Consider the following 16,423-nt stretch of genomic DNA (forward strand, 5'->3'; position numbering starts at 1 on the left):
CTCTTTGTTTCTGCTCCTGCTGTTTTCTGCACATTGGCTAAGGGAGTGTTGTTGACCATGGTGTCAGGGCAACTTTCTGCTCCTCTTCAGACAGACAGGCAAGGGTCCATTCCCCATCCCACCCAAACCAACTGCTCCCAACCTCGGGTTCCTGGCATGGGGTTTGAACCGACAACTTTCTGCTCCTGAGTTGAGAGAGCCCTCACCAGGCCCCAGGTGAACTTGTATGAACAGAGCCATGAGTTATTCTCTCACTTCATCAACATTTAGTGAAGTTGTGTGGTTTACATGCTGAAGAACACCTTTAGACCAGTCATCCAGCTCTGCTAATGACAGAAAATGATCTGTAACTGGATGCCATTAGCACCAATTTCATATCATTTTAATGGCATGTTTAGAGAATAAATTTAAAAATCTCATTGATTTCAATTTTTAACCATTTCTCTCACCCAACTATGTTACGTTGACTCATGATTAACTCCCTAATGAGGTGGGGTCCTATCTTCAGAACGGTCTGATCTCTGGGAACACACACGTTCCGCTAAAACCTCCTAGAAATTGAAGTCATTGCCATGGAGTGGTGTGTTGTCACACAATCTATTAAGTCATGGAGTCAAGTCAAGTCGAGTTCATTGCCATGTCCACAGGCACAGTGAGATACAGGTACAATGAAAAACTTGCAGCAGCATCACAGGCACATAGGTACAGACAACACAGAACATAAAGTGTACATAGATTATACAAGACAGTGAAGAGAAGGACTGTACAAAACGACATTAGTGCAAAAAGACATAATCACGGACAAGTCCACCGTAGTGCAAGAGGTGGTCTGTAGGGTTCCTTTGCTGAGGTAGGGTAGGGTTGTGCAGGTCAGTTCAAGAACCGGATGGTTGGAAAGTGGACAGGTCAGTGATCCCCACTCCCAGTGTACAGTCGCACTCACTGTGCAAGTCAGAGTATCACAATATGTTGTGGCCCCATCTCTTTGTCTACACTACCTTGGATCAGGGTTTCCAATGGGCCATTCAGACCACCGGAATGGATTCTCTCACCTTTAGATGGACTTGAAGAGTCTGTGAACGGAGAACAAGGAAAGACCATTCCTTGGCCGCTCTGAGCAGTCTCCCCAGCCATGTGTGGTCTGCAATCATTGGGCAGGTTTGTCCCACCAAGTTCCACTGACAGTGATTAATGGAACCTTCTCCAATCCTCATTATTTGTGCACGAAATGTAAACATAACGAGTAGTGGTTTAAATTTTTTACATGAATCTTGGGCATTAAAAATGAGGCCTCCCTGAATTGTGAATACAGATATTAGCAACGTTACCCAGCTCTAATTAACCTCCTGAGGGAAGTGAATAACAAACAGACCAAATTTACAAGATAAAGCTTTCTGAATTTTCTCCTTAAATCAGCAAAATAATGGAATAAACTTGTGGTGATTAATCTTGTGTTGTAATCCAGCCTGTTTAACCCAGGTCAGTTATAGTTAGAGTTTCTGTAATGCTGATAGTTTGTTTTCCATGTTTCTCAGTTCATTCCTAATAATTCAGCAACAATTATTAAACCTCGGTCTGAGAAATAACCACCAGTAGGAAATTTGGGAAACTGTACTGACAAAACTCAATAGAAAGCAACTATAATAACATCTGAGATGGATCTGAACAGGTACTTGAATGAGCAGGCCAGAGTGGGTATGGATTTAATGTAAACAAATAGGATTAGTACGGATAGGCATGAAGGTCGGCATAGACAGCGTGGGCCGAAGGGCCTGTTTCTGTGCTGTACGATCCTATGACTGTGTTCTATCCTTGGCACCCCTCCCAACCACCCCCCCACCCCCCCAAGCCGTGTACACGACTTCTCACAGGGTGGTGTCTTTGACCTCCTTGTGTTGGTTCACCCTTCTACTATATTGCCACAAATTAAGGCTCAAACCTTTGCCTTCCCATTTTTTACTGCCTGGTTTTCCTCACACAGTTACGTCACTGACTGGAGCTTTCGGGATATTTTGGAGTTGCTTAGCTTTAGGATTTTGAAGAGATTAAAATGGAAGGTTTCTTAAGGCCTCTATGTTTGGAACTAAAGTGGTGATGGGATCAGCTCATCTGAGTGTTTAATGCTGAACCTTTGTGTGATCTGCAGTGGATCTCACCAGCTGACCTCTGACGGACTGCTGAGCAATAAAATACTATTTCAGCAATGTTACTGAACAATGCGTAAATATTTACTTCCAATCTGATTTGTAGTTCCTCTTCTATGATGCCTTGGGTTTTCTCATTCATAAGCTGGGTGACAAGAGGCGGGTGGTTGGGGGGGGAGGGAAGAATGGTTCCCCGACTGGAAATCTGTGACCAGTGGTGTGCTGCAGGGATCGCTGCTGGGACTTTGCTGTTTGCGATGTATGTTTACAACTTGGTTGTTAATGTAGGAATGGCACAGTAGCGTAGCGGTTAGCGCGACGCTATTACAGCGCCAATGATTGGGGTTCGATTCACGTCGCTGTCTGTAAGGAGATTGTACGTTCTCCCCATGTCTGCGTGGGTTTCCTCTGGGTGCTCCAGTTTCCTCCCACATTGCAAAGACGTACGGGTAGGTTAATTTGGGTTTAAAATGGGCGGTGCGGACTTGTTAGGCCAGAAGGGCTTGTTACCACGCTGTAAATAAAATTTAAAATTTAAATTTAAAAGTGTGATGATGAAGTTTGCAGATGGCATGTGGTGTTGTGGATAGTGGGGAAGGTGGTCCAAGGCTCCAGCAGGATGTGGATCAGTTGAGCGGAGAGTTAGCAGATTGAATTTAATCCTGACAAGTGTGAGGTGATGCATTTTGGGAAATCAAATGGTGAAACATATACAGTGAATGGTACGGTGCTAAAGAATGTTCCAGGTCCATAGTTCCCTGAAAGTGGTAACATAGATAGGGTGGTGAAGAAGGCATTTGACATACTTGCCTTCATAGCTCGGGGCATGGAATACGAGAGAAACTTTACAAAATACTGGTTGGACCACAGTTGGAGTATTGTGTACAGTTCTGGTCACCACACTGTAGGTGGGATGGGGCTGCACTGGAGAGAGTGCAGAGGAGATTCACTGGACATCGCCTAGATTGGAGGACTTTGGTTATGAGGAGAGATTGGACAGGCTGGGTTTGGTTTCCCTGGAGTGTCAGAGGCTGAGGGGTGACCTGATAGAGGTGTATGAGTGACATATAGGTAGGGTAGGTAGAATCTTTTTCCCACCATCGGGGAATCAAAAACAAGAGGACAGAGGTTTAAGGTGGGGGGGAGGGGTGTTGAAGGGGATCTGAGGGGTAAGTGTTTTACACAGAGAGTAGTTGATATCTGGAACTCGCTGCCAGGGGAGGAGGTGGATCAGATACAGTCAGTGTGTTTAAACCACATTGAAGACAGACACTTGGATAGGCAAGGAATGGAAGGATACGGTCCTAATGCAGGCAAATGGGATAGGTATAGATGGGCAAGAAGGTCGACATGGCAACCTGATCGAAGCAGATAAAATTATGAGAAGCATAGATAGGGTAGATCGTCAGAGTCTTCATCCCAGGGTGGAAATGTCAAATGCCAGAGGACATAGCTTTAAGGTGAAAGGGGAAAAGTTTAAAGGAGATTTACGATGCAAGTGTTTTACACAGAGTGGTGGGTGCATGGAACGGGCTGCCAGGGGAGGTGGTGGAGGCAGATACAGCAGCCACGTTTAAGAGACATTTAGACAGACACATGAACAGGCTGGGAATGGACGGATACAGACCACATGCAGGAAGATGGGATTAGTTTAAATTGGCAACATGGTTGGTGCAGGAGGGTCTGTTTCTGTCCTGTATGACACTTGAATTAAGTTGGTTAAAGTTGTGCTAATCTGTTGAAGAGCCTGATTGGGCTGGCTACCCAATACCCCGGCAAAGAACTGTGCTGTGAGCAGCAGCTGGTCGTCAGGGAGTGTGGGAATGCATCACATCAAGGAGCAGTCGTCTTATGACCTTTCGACAAACCTTGCAAGTGTTTCTTCATTTGCTTTTTGCGATATTAACTGAATTGTGTCATCAGAATTAATTCTGTAGTTCATTATTGGTTTAGTAACAATTGACTTCTAGATGATGACAGCAGTTCACCAGGATTTGTCCACGGGCAGCGGGGCAGAGAAGAAAGGTGATTTTAAATGTAATAAATGGTTAAGTATTAAATCAATTACCTGGAAGTTATAATATAAATGATCACTTTTTATAATTAGTTTCTGGGTGGTAGAATGGTTAGTTTCAAAAAAGTTAATTAATCTTCTGCAGATAAGAAATGCTTTGCCACATCCAGTTATATTTTATGACACAGATCAATAATTGTCGCTCAATACTGAGCAGGTTAATTGGATTTGACCAGTATCGTTTTAAAAAAAATGAAGGAAGTGATATTCTGAATAAAATCAGACTCATTTAGGAGACTATTAAAATGCACCATTGGTGGAATTGTGTGCGACCGGGTGTTGCAATCGGTAATCACCACCCAAAGCTGATTTATTTTGTTAGCTGCAGCTGAAATAAAGTTATGTTTTGTATTCCATGTAACCTTGATTTCAGAGAGGTGACTATTGAATTGTTGTTGTCAGGGCCGGCACCTGCTCCCACCTGCTGCCGGGGGGGCGAAGCTGAATTACACCGTGCTGATCGGGGACACACCCTGTGCTGTCACCGTTTCCGAGACGCAGTTACTTTGTGAACCTCCCAATTTAAGTGGACAGCTTCGAGTTCTGGTGAGTAGTCTGAGGTTGTTGATGGCAGCACACCAGGTCTAACCTTTCCCTTCAGTTCTGTAGTGAAGAACATCACTAATTCCCCTTATTCAGCAAGATCAGAATCATACTGAAACACTCCACAGAACGTATCGTTGTGGGACAGGGCAATGCATCTCAACTCCAGAAATATGATGCAAAGTCACCTCCAAACTCTCAACCCACTTTCAGCAAGTGAGTCACATGAAACTGACCCTCTCATCCAACCAATCACAGTGCTCCTCACATCCCACCACTCACAATGCTCCTCAGGTTCCCAGCAATCACAGCGATCCTCATGTTCCCACCAATCACAGTGTTCCTCACATCCCACCAATCCCATTGCTCTTCACTTCCCACCAATTACATTGATCTTTAGTTCCCACCAATTACAAGTGGGCCTTGGACACGACCCAGATGCCCCATGGGTCAGGCAGCAGCTGTGGAGAAAGGAGTGAGCGTTTAAAGGTCCAACACTCTGGTTCTGAAACCTTAGCCAGATCTGGAAAGCATTGGCTGTGTGTCTCTCTGCAGACGCTGCCTGACCTGCTGAGTGTTTCCAGCACTTTCTGCTTTTATTTTGCACTTGCAGCATCTGCAGCTTTCTGACTTTCAATCATATCCCCCACCCCCACCACCACCGCCCCTCCAGCAGAACCCACCACCCCATCCTCTTCCTCCCCCACCAACTGAAGCCCCTCTCCCATCCCCTCTGGCCTGTACTGACCCCATCCTGAGGAAAAGCCTTTCACCAGGGCAACACACTGGGCTTCATTTACAATAGGACGCTGTGGTTTGTAGGTTGTTGGCCTCATGCTGGTCCCAGTGCAGAACCATCTCTGAGCATCTCTGCTTCAAACCCACTCTCTGGGCTCCTGGTGGCTGAACTTTACAATAAGTGACTCAAACCCACCCCTACCTTCCTTGGGCAAAGTAGGAACGTGTCTCCTACTCCCAGCTGTATTTGGTTTGTTGGTTTTTGGGTTGAGTATTACCCCTCATCTGCCGCTGGTCCTGTGGTGTAACCCTTGCTCTGACCTGTGTTCCAGGTACAGGTGGGTGGGTTACAGTTCTCACCAGGCACAGTCTACATCCTTTCCGACAGCCTGCTCACGCTCCCGGCCATCATCAGTATCGTGGCGGGCGGCACCCTTCTGCTGGTCATCGTGGTCATTGTTGTCATTGCCTACAAGCGGAAGTCCAGGGAGAACGACCTGACCCTGAAACGGCTGCAGATGCAGATGGACAACCTCGAGTCCCGGGTAGCTCTGGAGTGCAAAGAAGGTAAGAACCAGGCGCAAGTTACTGAGGAAAAGCACAATTAAATGGCAGTCTTGGGTCAAGTGCCTGGTGAGGTTGAAGTGCAGGTTTTCTGTCCAAGAAACCTTCCCTGGACTGACACCAGTCACTCTCTGTAGTTCTCTGGTTGGAGAAGAAAGCTGTACTTGTGCTGCCCATTTGAAAGTGAAGCAGGAAGGAGGATGAGTCCGTGTAGCTCTGTATTAACTCTCCTGGTGAGGTCCCTCCAGCATGGGGCAATGAATTCACTCCTCACACCACAAATGCAAATGACAAAGAACATTCCTGTCAGAAGATGTTGCGGTGCAGATGTTGTAAGTTCAGTGGGGGTGGAGGCATGTTTTTGGAAGGTGTTAAAAGAATTGAAAGTAAGGCTATATTATAGAGGTGGAGAGAGTTCCACCAGTAAAATTCTCGAGCAGGTTTTACTCCTGGAAAAAGGTGAATTCTCCTAAGTTAGAGAGGTACTTAAAGGTCATGCATCTGGCAGGAGGGGTGTAGTTTATTGCTGTTCATGGCAGGAGTCCAGTGAGTGTGGACTCCTGCCATGAGTCATTTAACTCAGACAAGTCAGTGATGCATTTTTCAAAGTTAAACTAGGCCAGGACATACACAGTGAATGGCAGCACCCCAAGGAGTGTTGTTCAACAGTGAGACATTGGGGTACAGTTCACAGTTCCCTGAAAGTGGTGACGTGGGTAGATGCATTGAGTATAAGAGTTGGAATGTGATATAGGTTGTTGGTTATGGTACATTTGCAGTATTGTGTGCAGTTCTGGTCACCGTACTATAGAAATGATGTAATTAAACTAGAGAGGGTATAGAAAAGATTCACGAGGATGTTGCTGGGATTTAAGATATACGAGAGGCTGGACAGGTTGGGACTGTGTTCCCTGGTGTGAAGGAGGCTGAGGGGTGACCTTACAGAGGGTTATAAAATCATGAGGGGTGTGGATAAGGTGAATTGTCTTTTCCCCAGTGTCATGGGGTCTGAGACTAGAGGTCGTATGTTTAAGGTGAAAGGGGAAAGATTTAAAGGGACCCGAGGGGCAAGTGTTTCACACTGAGGGTAGTGAGTACATGGAACGAGCTGCCAGAGGAAGTGGCAGAGGCGGGTACAATTACAGCATTTAGAAGGCAGTTGGACAGGTCCATGGGCAGGAAAGGTTTCAAGGGATATGGGCCAAACGCAGGCAAATGGGACTGGTGTAGATCGACACAACAGTCAGCCTGTTGGCCAGCTGCCCGAATGGCCTATTTGCGTGCTGCATACCTCTGTGTATCCATGAATCTGTTGACTGCCAGCTGGCTTCAGCCCAGCAGAGGAGCTGCTGTAAATTGGAAGTGTATTGATTGCAGCATTGACCCTGCATATGTACAAGGCTTGGAATATTACCAGCCATCTTATTCATATACCTTTGTTAAATCTGTTTGTGTCTCTGAGGTGCTCCAATTTACTCCCAGTCCAAGGATAGCAAACCTAAATTTGGATTGATTAGCCTCATCAGAGTTTGTTCTATTCGGCTCACACCAGCAGCTGGGGAGAAGTAATGGCATCCTGCGATGTGAGCCGGTTACTGACGTTAAAGTTCCAATAGCTGCAGCGCGTAGAGGAAAGCACAGACATTGAATGTTCTACCTGTGCACAGTGTGTAACCTGTCTTAATGAAGCTTTTCTACAGTAGAGAATTTCCAGTGTTGTCCATGGCCATCGGCAGCTCTGGATATTGTGGCAGTTAGCGTAACAATATTACGGCACCAGCGACCGGGGTTCAATTACCGCTGCTGTCTGTAAGGAGTTTGTACGTTCTCCCCGTGTCTGCGTGGGTTTCCTCCAGGTGCCTGGGTTTCCTCCCACATTCCAAAGACGTACGGGTTAGGAAGTTGTGGGCGTGCTATGTTGGCGCTGGAAGCGTGGTGACACTTGCGGGCTGCCCCCAGAACACTCTACGCAAAAGATGCATTTCACTGTGTGTTTCGATGTACATGTGACTAATAAAGGTATCTTGTCTTATCTGAGAAGAAAATTGAACTAAAATGCAAATCGTGTGACCTGTCTGTTTTGTTTGACAGCATTTGCAGAACTTCAGACGGACATTAATGAGCTGACCAGTGACATGGACCGCGCTGGGATTCCGTACCTCGACTACAGGACGTATGCCATGAGGGTTTTGTTCCCAGGGATTGAGGACCATCCCGTTCTCCGGGAGCTGGAGGTAGGGTCATTCCTCAGATATGTTAATAATGTTGCCCAGCCCAGCAGGTAAAAGTGGAGTTCAATGTTCCCGTGTGCTCTGCTGATCCACTCGAGGCACACGGTGCCTGGAAACCATGTCCCCCGGTATCGCCCTCCCCCCAGGGCCACGTGTTCCCTGGGGTCCTCGTTCCCTGGAACCCTTGTCCCCCGTGGCCCTCGCTCTCCCGAGTGGCCACACGTTCCCTGGGGACCTCGGTCTCCCGAGTGGCCACACGTCCCCCAGGGCCTCACATTCCCCGGGGTTCTCGTTCCTTGGGGCTGTTCCCTGAGCGGCTCGATTGAATCAGGCTGGAGGTTCTTTCACATGTTGACACCGACCGACCTGGGTGGGGTATAAGGAGGTGGGCAGTGCCGTGGAGCTGAGGGAGTAGGTTACTCCCAACAGGATTCCTTCCCTGCCCCATGCTGGCACCTCTCAGGTGTATCAGGGGTGTCAATTCCACCCCAGTCAATGTCCTCCTGGTGATGAAGCCTTCCCACAAAGTGTCCATCTCATCCATCCCCAGATACCACACCGGTTGCCCCAAACACTGACCCACAATCAGAGAGTGACTGTGTAGGTTTGAGTGAGATGCCTGCAGTACACACAACACAGGAATGGCTGGAATTCTCATTAACAATGTGAACTCATTGACCAATCATTACTGTGGGCCCAGGTCCCAGGAAATGGGCAGCAGAACGTGGAGAAAGCTCTCAAGCTCTTCGGACAACTCATCAACAACAAGACCTTCCTGTTGACGTTCATTCGGACATTGGAGTTACAGAGGAGCTTCTCAATGAGGGACCGTGGGAACGTGGCCTCCCTGATCATGACTGCACTGCAAGGCAAGCTAGAGTATGCCACGGACGTGCTGAAACATCTGCTGTCCGACCTCATCGAGAAAAACCTCGAGAGCAAGAACCACCCCAAACTGTTGCTTCGCAGGTAAGAGGACTGTCCTTGGGCTAGTTTGTAAATCAGGGACTTATTTCACTTTGAAAGTTTGCAGACAACATGAAAGTTGGCTGAGTTGTGGAGAGTGAGGAAGGTTGTCAGAGGATGCAGTAGGATATAGGGCAGCTGGAAAGTTGGGCAGAGAAATGGCAGATGGAGTTTAATCCGGACAAGTGTGAGATGTTCCACTTTGGGAGGTGAAATGTACAGGGGATCCTGGGGTGCAAGTCCATAGCTCCCTGAAAGTGGCAGTTGGATAGAGTGGTAAAGAAGGCACACAGCGTGCTTGTCTTCATTGGCTGGGGCATTGAGTATGTAAATTGCAAAGTCATGTTGTAGCTGTATGAACCTTTAGTTAGGCCACATTTGAAGTATTGTGTGCCATTCTCTTTGATGTGGAGGCTTTGGAGGGTGCAGAAGAGGTTCACCAGGATGCTGCCTGGATTTAAGAGTATTAGCTAGAAGGAGAGGTTGTAGAGACTTGGGTTGTTTTCTCCGGAACGTCGGAGGCTGAGGGGAGACCTGATAGAAGTTTATAAAATTATGAGGGACATAGATGGGGTGGGCAGTCAGAGTCATTTTCCCAGGGTGGAGATGTCAAACACCAGAGGGCAGAGGTTTAAGATGAGAGGGGAACTTTAAAGGGGATGTGTAGGGCAAGTTTTTTTTTCACACAGGGAGTGGTGGGCGCCTAGAAACAGATGCAATAGGACATTTTAGAGGCATGTGGATGCGTTTGGCGTCATGGTCAGTACAGACACTGTGGGCTGAAGGGCCTGTTGCTGTGCTGTACTGTACTGTTCCATGTTCTTTGACTTAAAAGCTGAATGACACTGTATGCATAGCACACTCTGAAGGAGTCCTTAATTGGATATCCAGTATCTTGGGTCAGAGGTAAGAAGCACGTTGACACATCACAAATATCTGACGAGATGCAATATTCTGCTAATCTTTAAACAGAAGTATAAGAGTAGCTTGTTCTCTGACTAGCTGGGAAAAATAGAAAGTTCAAAGGAAATGTAAATAGTGCAGCAGCTTCACAGCACCAGAGCGCCCTCGGATAATCCATATTTACTTCTTTTTTGAAGTTAAAAGTTAGCACGTGTTTGCTTTCCATCGAGGAAGTGCTGCTTGGAATTCCAATCCTATCTGCTCCAGTGAAATGCGTCAATCCTTGGATTTGTTACCAGGCAACAAGGCATCTGTTAGAGGGAGAACCCTGTGTTGGCTTTGCTCTGTGTAATTGTAGCTTCAACAGATCAGGAATCGATTTTAAGGAAGTGAAACAGATAAAAATAGAGAAGCAATTCAACTAAAGGAAAATTAGATTTGTTTTGATTTATTTTTCATATATAATACCTTAATAAATACCAAAATATTGACACACGGTCAGAATTCTCCATTTGGGAAGGGAACAGGTTGATTCCCTGACAACAGAATCTGACATTCAGTTCAAGAGCTGCTTTCCGTGATCTGACAAGAGATCGATCTGTCACTGTGTCATACAATTTGCATAACGTGTTAAACCAAGAAAAATAAGCAACGACCTCATTACGGTACAACTCATCACAAAAGGATGAAGTGTCTGTTGCATCAAAGTCTGTCAACGAAGGGTGATAAAGGACAGGTCCAGTGTTTGGGGAGACATCCTGGAGTATCATCACTGCTGTAATGTGGGGGCTGCAGAATGTGCACAGAAAGCTTCCTCACAGCAGTGACCAAAAAGCTGCAGATGCTGGAAATCTGAAATAAACACAGAAACTGCTGGAAATATTCAGCAGGTCAGGCAGCATTCGTGCAGGGAGGAACAGTTAACGTTTCAGATTCGGAACCCGCCGTCAGAACTGGGAAAGAGAGAAGACGTCAGTTTTCAGTAGCACAGCAGGTAGGGGAGGATAGCAAAGGCAATGTCTCTCTTGGGGTGAGACTAAACAATCAGACTACGTATCTTAGTCTGTGTAGTGCGTTGCTGAAGGCAGGGCTGTGGGACCTGCCCAGCAGGTCAGGCCCATACAAATAGGGCAAGAAAACCTGAGCCAAATGCCGATGGCAGAAATGGCCAGTCTGGTACAGACAGGAAGAAAAAGCGGGTTACCTATGCTGGGGAATTCAGTATTGAGTCCTGCAGGCTGCACCGTACCCAGGTGGAAGATACGGTGCTGTTCCTCAAGCTTCTGTTGGGCCTCATTACAACAGTGCAGGATGTCACAAACTGACAGGTCAGACTGGGAATGGGACCGGGAGTGTCAGGCAACCGAAGGCTGAAGGTCACTGCAAACTGAGCGTGGGTGCTCTGCAAAGTGCTCATCCCGTCTGAGTTTGGTTTCTCCAGCGGAGAGGAGAGCACGCTGTGATCACCAAATGCAGCACACTGGATGGGAAGTGCAAGTGAATCACTGGATAGTAGGAAGGTCTTGTTGTATCTCCTGCAGTTGCCATCAGATGAGGAGTGGTTGTTGGGGATGGAAGTGTGGACCAGGGAGCTATGAAGGGACAGATCCCTTGGAAGCGCTGAAAGGGGAGGGGAGTGTGTATCTGGCAGTGGAATCTTGTTGGAGCTGGTGGAAATTGCAAAGAATGATCTGTTGAGTGTGGAGGTCGTGGGGTGGAAGGTGAGGACAAGGGGAACTTGTCCGGGGGAGGGGGTGAGAGCAGAGGTGCAGGATAGAGATGCCATGTGATCGAGGGCTCTGTGTATTATGGCAGAGGGGAAGCCAGGGTTCAGGAAGAAGAAAGACATTTCGGAGGCACCTGTGTGAAATGTCTCATTGACGGAGGCAGAGGAACTGGGAGGAAGGAGAGGAGGCTGGGTGGGAGGAATTATGATCAAGGTGGCTGTGGGAGTCTGTGGGCTCATGTGGATGTTGCTGACTGTCCCCTCCCCAGAGATGGGGACAGAGAGATCCAGAAAGGGATGGGGGGAGTCAGAGACGGACAATGTGAAGGAAGCAGGCTGGGAATTGGCAGCAAAGCTGATGGAATTTTCAAGTTCCAGATGAGTTCAGGAAACAGCACCATGGACCAGACTTGTATTAAATAGAAGCAAATCATAGAAGCATACAGGATGGGAGCAGATGTCCTTCAAGCCCATTCCACCATTCAATAAGATACCACATTCACACTCAGTCACCAGCCCCCATTGCCTGGTATTCCTCAAAGCTGTGTGTGGGCCCTGCAGAGTGACAGGCGGTTGCCCATCTGTGACATCAGCTCGTTTCTCTCCCCACGGGCACTGCCTGACCTTCTGGGTATTCACTGCGCTCTCTTCATGGCTTTAGGCTCTGAGCTGCTTCAGTGTGTTCCTCTGCCAGCTTTCTCTCTCCCACTCCCCTCATCCACCTGCCAACCGGACTGTAAGCAGCGGAATCATCTCAGCAGCCCTGACCTCACCCGGTCAGAGATCTTCCCCTTGTCCCACCCAACACTCCCCTGCTGGAGGATCTATGACCAGGAATGTTAGCTTTATCTCTCCCTCCACAGATGCTGCCTGACCTGCTGAGCCTTTCCTGCATTTTATTTGAGATTGTCAGCACCTGTAGTTTTTTTGATTTTTGGTCTCTGCTCTCTTGAGTTTGGAAGAATGAGGATGTTTTCATTGAAACGTACAAAGTCCTTACAGGACTTGAGGCAGCAGATGCCAGGACAATGTCTCACATCAGAGCCAGTCTCAACATCAAGGCTTGGCCATTCAACACTGAGATGAAGAAACGTTCTCATCCAGAGGGTGGGAGCCGTCAGAAGGCTCTGGAGGATCAATCATAGAGTAATCCAACATGGAAACAGGCCCTTTGGCCCAACCTGGCCATGCCAACCAAGATGCCCACCCGAGCTAGTCTCAGTCACAGAAGTTGTCTCAGAAAACTGTCAGTGGACTTTTATATGTTTAGGGAATCCTGGGGTAGGTAGTTAGTGCAGGGGAGTGGCACTGAGGTGAAAGATCAGCCGTGGTCTCGGTGAATGGTGGAGCAGGCGCGATGGGCCGAATGGTCTCGTGTTCCTGTTTCTGATCTTCTTACAGTTGCAGTTTGAGTAATAAGTGAAATAATTAGAATAACAAACATTACCGTACACCCTCCACACCCCACCCCCCCTCCCCACCCCACCTCCACCCTCCCCACCCCACACCGACACCCCACACCACCCCCACCTCCACCCCACCCCACCGACATCCTACACCCTCCTCACCCCACCCTCCCCCCCCACACCGACACCCCACACCCCACCCCCACCTCCCTCCCCAACCCACCCTACATCCACACCCCACCCTCCCCACCCCACACCTCCATCCCTCACCCACACCCCACTCTCCCCACCCCACCTCCACCCTCCACACCCCACCCCACACCCCCCACTCACATCATCCACCCTCCCCACCCCACACCGATACCCCACCCCACCTCCACCCTCCTCACCCCACTCTACATCCACACCCCACACCCCACCTCTACCCCATCCCACCCTACTACACCCCACACCCCACCCTCCCCACCTCACACCCACACTCACACGCCCACCCTACACCCACACTCCACACCAACCCCACACCCCACCCTACATCCACACCCCACACCTCCACCTTACACCCACACCCCACCTCCACCCTCCTCACCCCACACCCCCACCCCACACTCTACCCCCACCCCACACCCCACAAACACCCCAACCCCCTCACCCTATATCCACACCCCACCCTCCCACCCTACACGCACATCCCACCCCCTACCCTACACCCAGACCCCCACCTCCACCCCAAACCCCCCACACCCCACACAGATAAACACATCGTGCATCCAACTTTAAAGAAAAACATTCCTAAATGGTTTAGCCCTGAAATATCTCCACATATGAGCTGAAAACCACAGTGAACTGTGAACACCCGGGAGACTCTGTGCGTTGGACTCCATTGGTCTGCACAGGTTGCTGAGGTTCAGTTGACCTTGTGTCACTTGTCTCCACCGTTTGGTAAGGACATGATGCATTGTGACCCTGCCCCACCATCTAACTTCAGAGCAACCTCTGCTATGTGCAGACGTGGTACTGCCAGGCTCTGATTGGAGACAGATGCAAAACTGCTCTTGTATTTTGCTGAATGTTCACTCTGGGGTTTCAGCTCAAACATGGGGATATTTCAGGGCTAAACCATTCATGAATGTTTTTCTTTAAAGTTGGATGCACGATGGGTTTATCTGTGCTTGTGTGAAATATGTTCAACTCACGGATCATGGAAATTGTGGTACTGGAGTTTAATCTTCAGAAAGATGTTCGTGATTGAAGCTTCTCCCTTTTGTTGTGGTGAGTCCAAAATCAGGAGAACCATTGTGTTGTTTTCAACTGGGCAAATATAGAACGTTTACCGCAGATGATCAACGCTCTGGGAGTGGTGTCAGTCTTGGGTTTGTGAACACTGTCATGATTCATGGATTGTACACGGCCCAATACAACTCAACTATACTGTTGGATGTCATTCAGAAGTGTCGCCTAATACCTTGGAAGTAGATTTATTGGGTAATATGGTTGAATCGTTCACCTCAAAATAATGGGAAATTCATGGTTTCCTTTTGGTTTTGTTCAATTATTTTAAAAAGAATCTTACCCAGAAAAGCACATTACTGAGAGGGGTTCAGCATGTTTATGGTATGTTCCTTCTCCTCTCCATCTGACGTGTCTGTTAGGGAGGAGGTGGCTGTCTCTGAGGAGCAATGTGTTGGAACAGGAATGCAGTTTTAACTGAGTCTTGCCCGCTCCAGGTAGACCAGCAGCACGCAGCACAAGGCACGCGGCACACAGCACGCGGCACGCAGCACACAGCACACAGCACGCAGCACGCAGCACAAGGCCACGGAGGAAGTCCAAGTCCCCACCATCAAGCCTCCTCTCCCCGCAACCTTTCGTATTACCTTCCTGACACTGTTGACCTCCACTCTGCATCACTGCGATTAAAACTGGAACCAATAGCTATTAGCTGTTCCCAGCTGAAGGTGATTTCCAAGGCAACACTGTGTGTGTGCGCGTGTGTGTGCATGTGTGTGTGTGTGTGTGTGTGTACACACCTACTGAGCTAAGTGTTTGGGTGGGGATGAGGTGGATAAGTGGGTGGGGGCAATGAGAGAAGTGTCCCAACTTATTATTTCATATCCTTCCCCCCCCCCCCCACCCACCCTTCTTCTTGTAGCCATGAGCTAATAAACACTCATTTTCCTGCACGTGATAAGGTTGTTCAATTTGAGAGACATTTGGCGTAGTTGACCATTTCAAAGGAAGCTGCACTGATTTGGAATACCTTGCTCAGCACGACATGTTCTGGTGCTGTTGGTCACTGCTGCGATCTAATAAAGAGTTCTTACCATGGGTACAGCGGCCGAGCACCAACAACATGAGAGATGCTGGAATCTGGAGGAATAAACGAACTGTTGGAGGAACTCAGTGGGTCGAGCAGTACCTATAGAGGAAAATGGGAAGTTGATGTTTTGGGTTGAGACCCTACAGAAGGGTCTCAACCCAAAGTGTCAACTGACCAACAGTGGTAGACCTTGTCAGCATTCCATCCTTTGAGCAAGATTGCATCCGTTGGTGGCAAAGATTCCAGCAAAAGCACACAGTGACGTGTATAACTTCCTCCCATAACATTACTAGAACTGTCACCTTCACCACAATTCCAGGCAAAGGCAACTCACTGGAACTAATCTGTATTCAATTCTCAATTACTTCGAACTAAGGTGCAAGTTTTCTTTTAAAGTTTCTGAGTGGTTGGAGTTTGGGCTGAACAACGTGCAGAAGCAAACGTCAGTTACAGGTTGAAGCACGTTAAAGAGGAAATGGAATGCAAAGTTTAAATGGGAGCGTCTAAAGCTGAATCGCCAGTGACTGAGGAAACTTGTCTGAGGGAGGCACTGACAGCTTGGCCTTTCAATACATGGTCGGCATCTGGAAGAGATTTGACAGCAGCCTGAGGGAGACATTTGATTTTCTCTCAAATGCCAAAATTGAAGGTTAGACAAAAATAACAATGGGCGGTGTAATGCTACTAATAAGTTTTGACTCTGGTTAAATAAAAACAGAAGGAAACTTGGCTGCAGGTAGAGTAATGTCAACATAACATCCACTGTGGAGGGAAATAGCCTTGATATTTCAACTTACCCTAAACCTCCATG

The 16,423-nt window shown here is 48.0% G+C and overlaps 1 protein-coding gene across 2 annotated transcripts in view; it reads left to right on the plus strand.

Moving 5' to 3' along the window:
• The window catches only part of LOC127580813 (plexin-A2-like), a 470,755-nt gene that overhangs the window by 406,716 nt on the left and 47,616 nt on the right, over positions 1–16,423 (plus strand). For both annotated transcript variants that reach the window (XM_052034725.1, XM_052034724.1), the window contains exons 19-22: positions 4,621–4,764; positions 5,832–6,066; positions 8,155–8,297; positions 8,995–9,263. In XM_052034725.1, the coding sequence (XP_051890685.1) occupies positions 4,621–4,764; positions 5,832–6,066; positions 8,155–8,297; positions 8,995–9,263 (791 nt within the window). The remainder of the gene's footprint in view (positions 1–4,620; positions 4,765–5,831; positions 6,067–8,154; positions 8,298–8,994; positions 9,264–16,423) is intronic.

The sequence above is a fragment of the Pristis pectinata genome, chromosome 20, assembly GCF_009764475.1.
Source record: "Pristis pectinata isolate sPriPec2 chromosome 20, sPriPec2.1.pri, whole genome shotgun sequence".
Classification (NCBI taxonomy): domain Eukaryota; kingdom Metazoa; phylum Chordata; class Chondrichthyes; order Rhinopristiformes; family Pristidae; genus Pristis; species Pristis pectinata.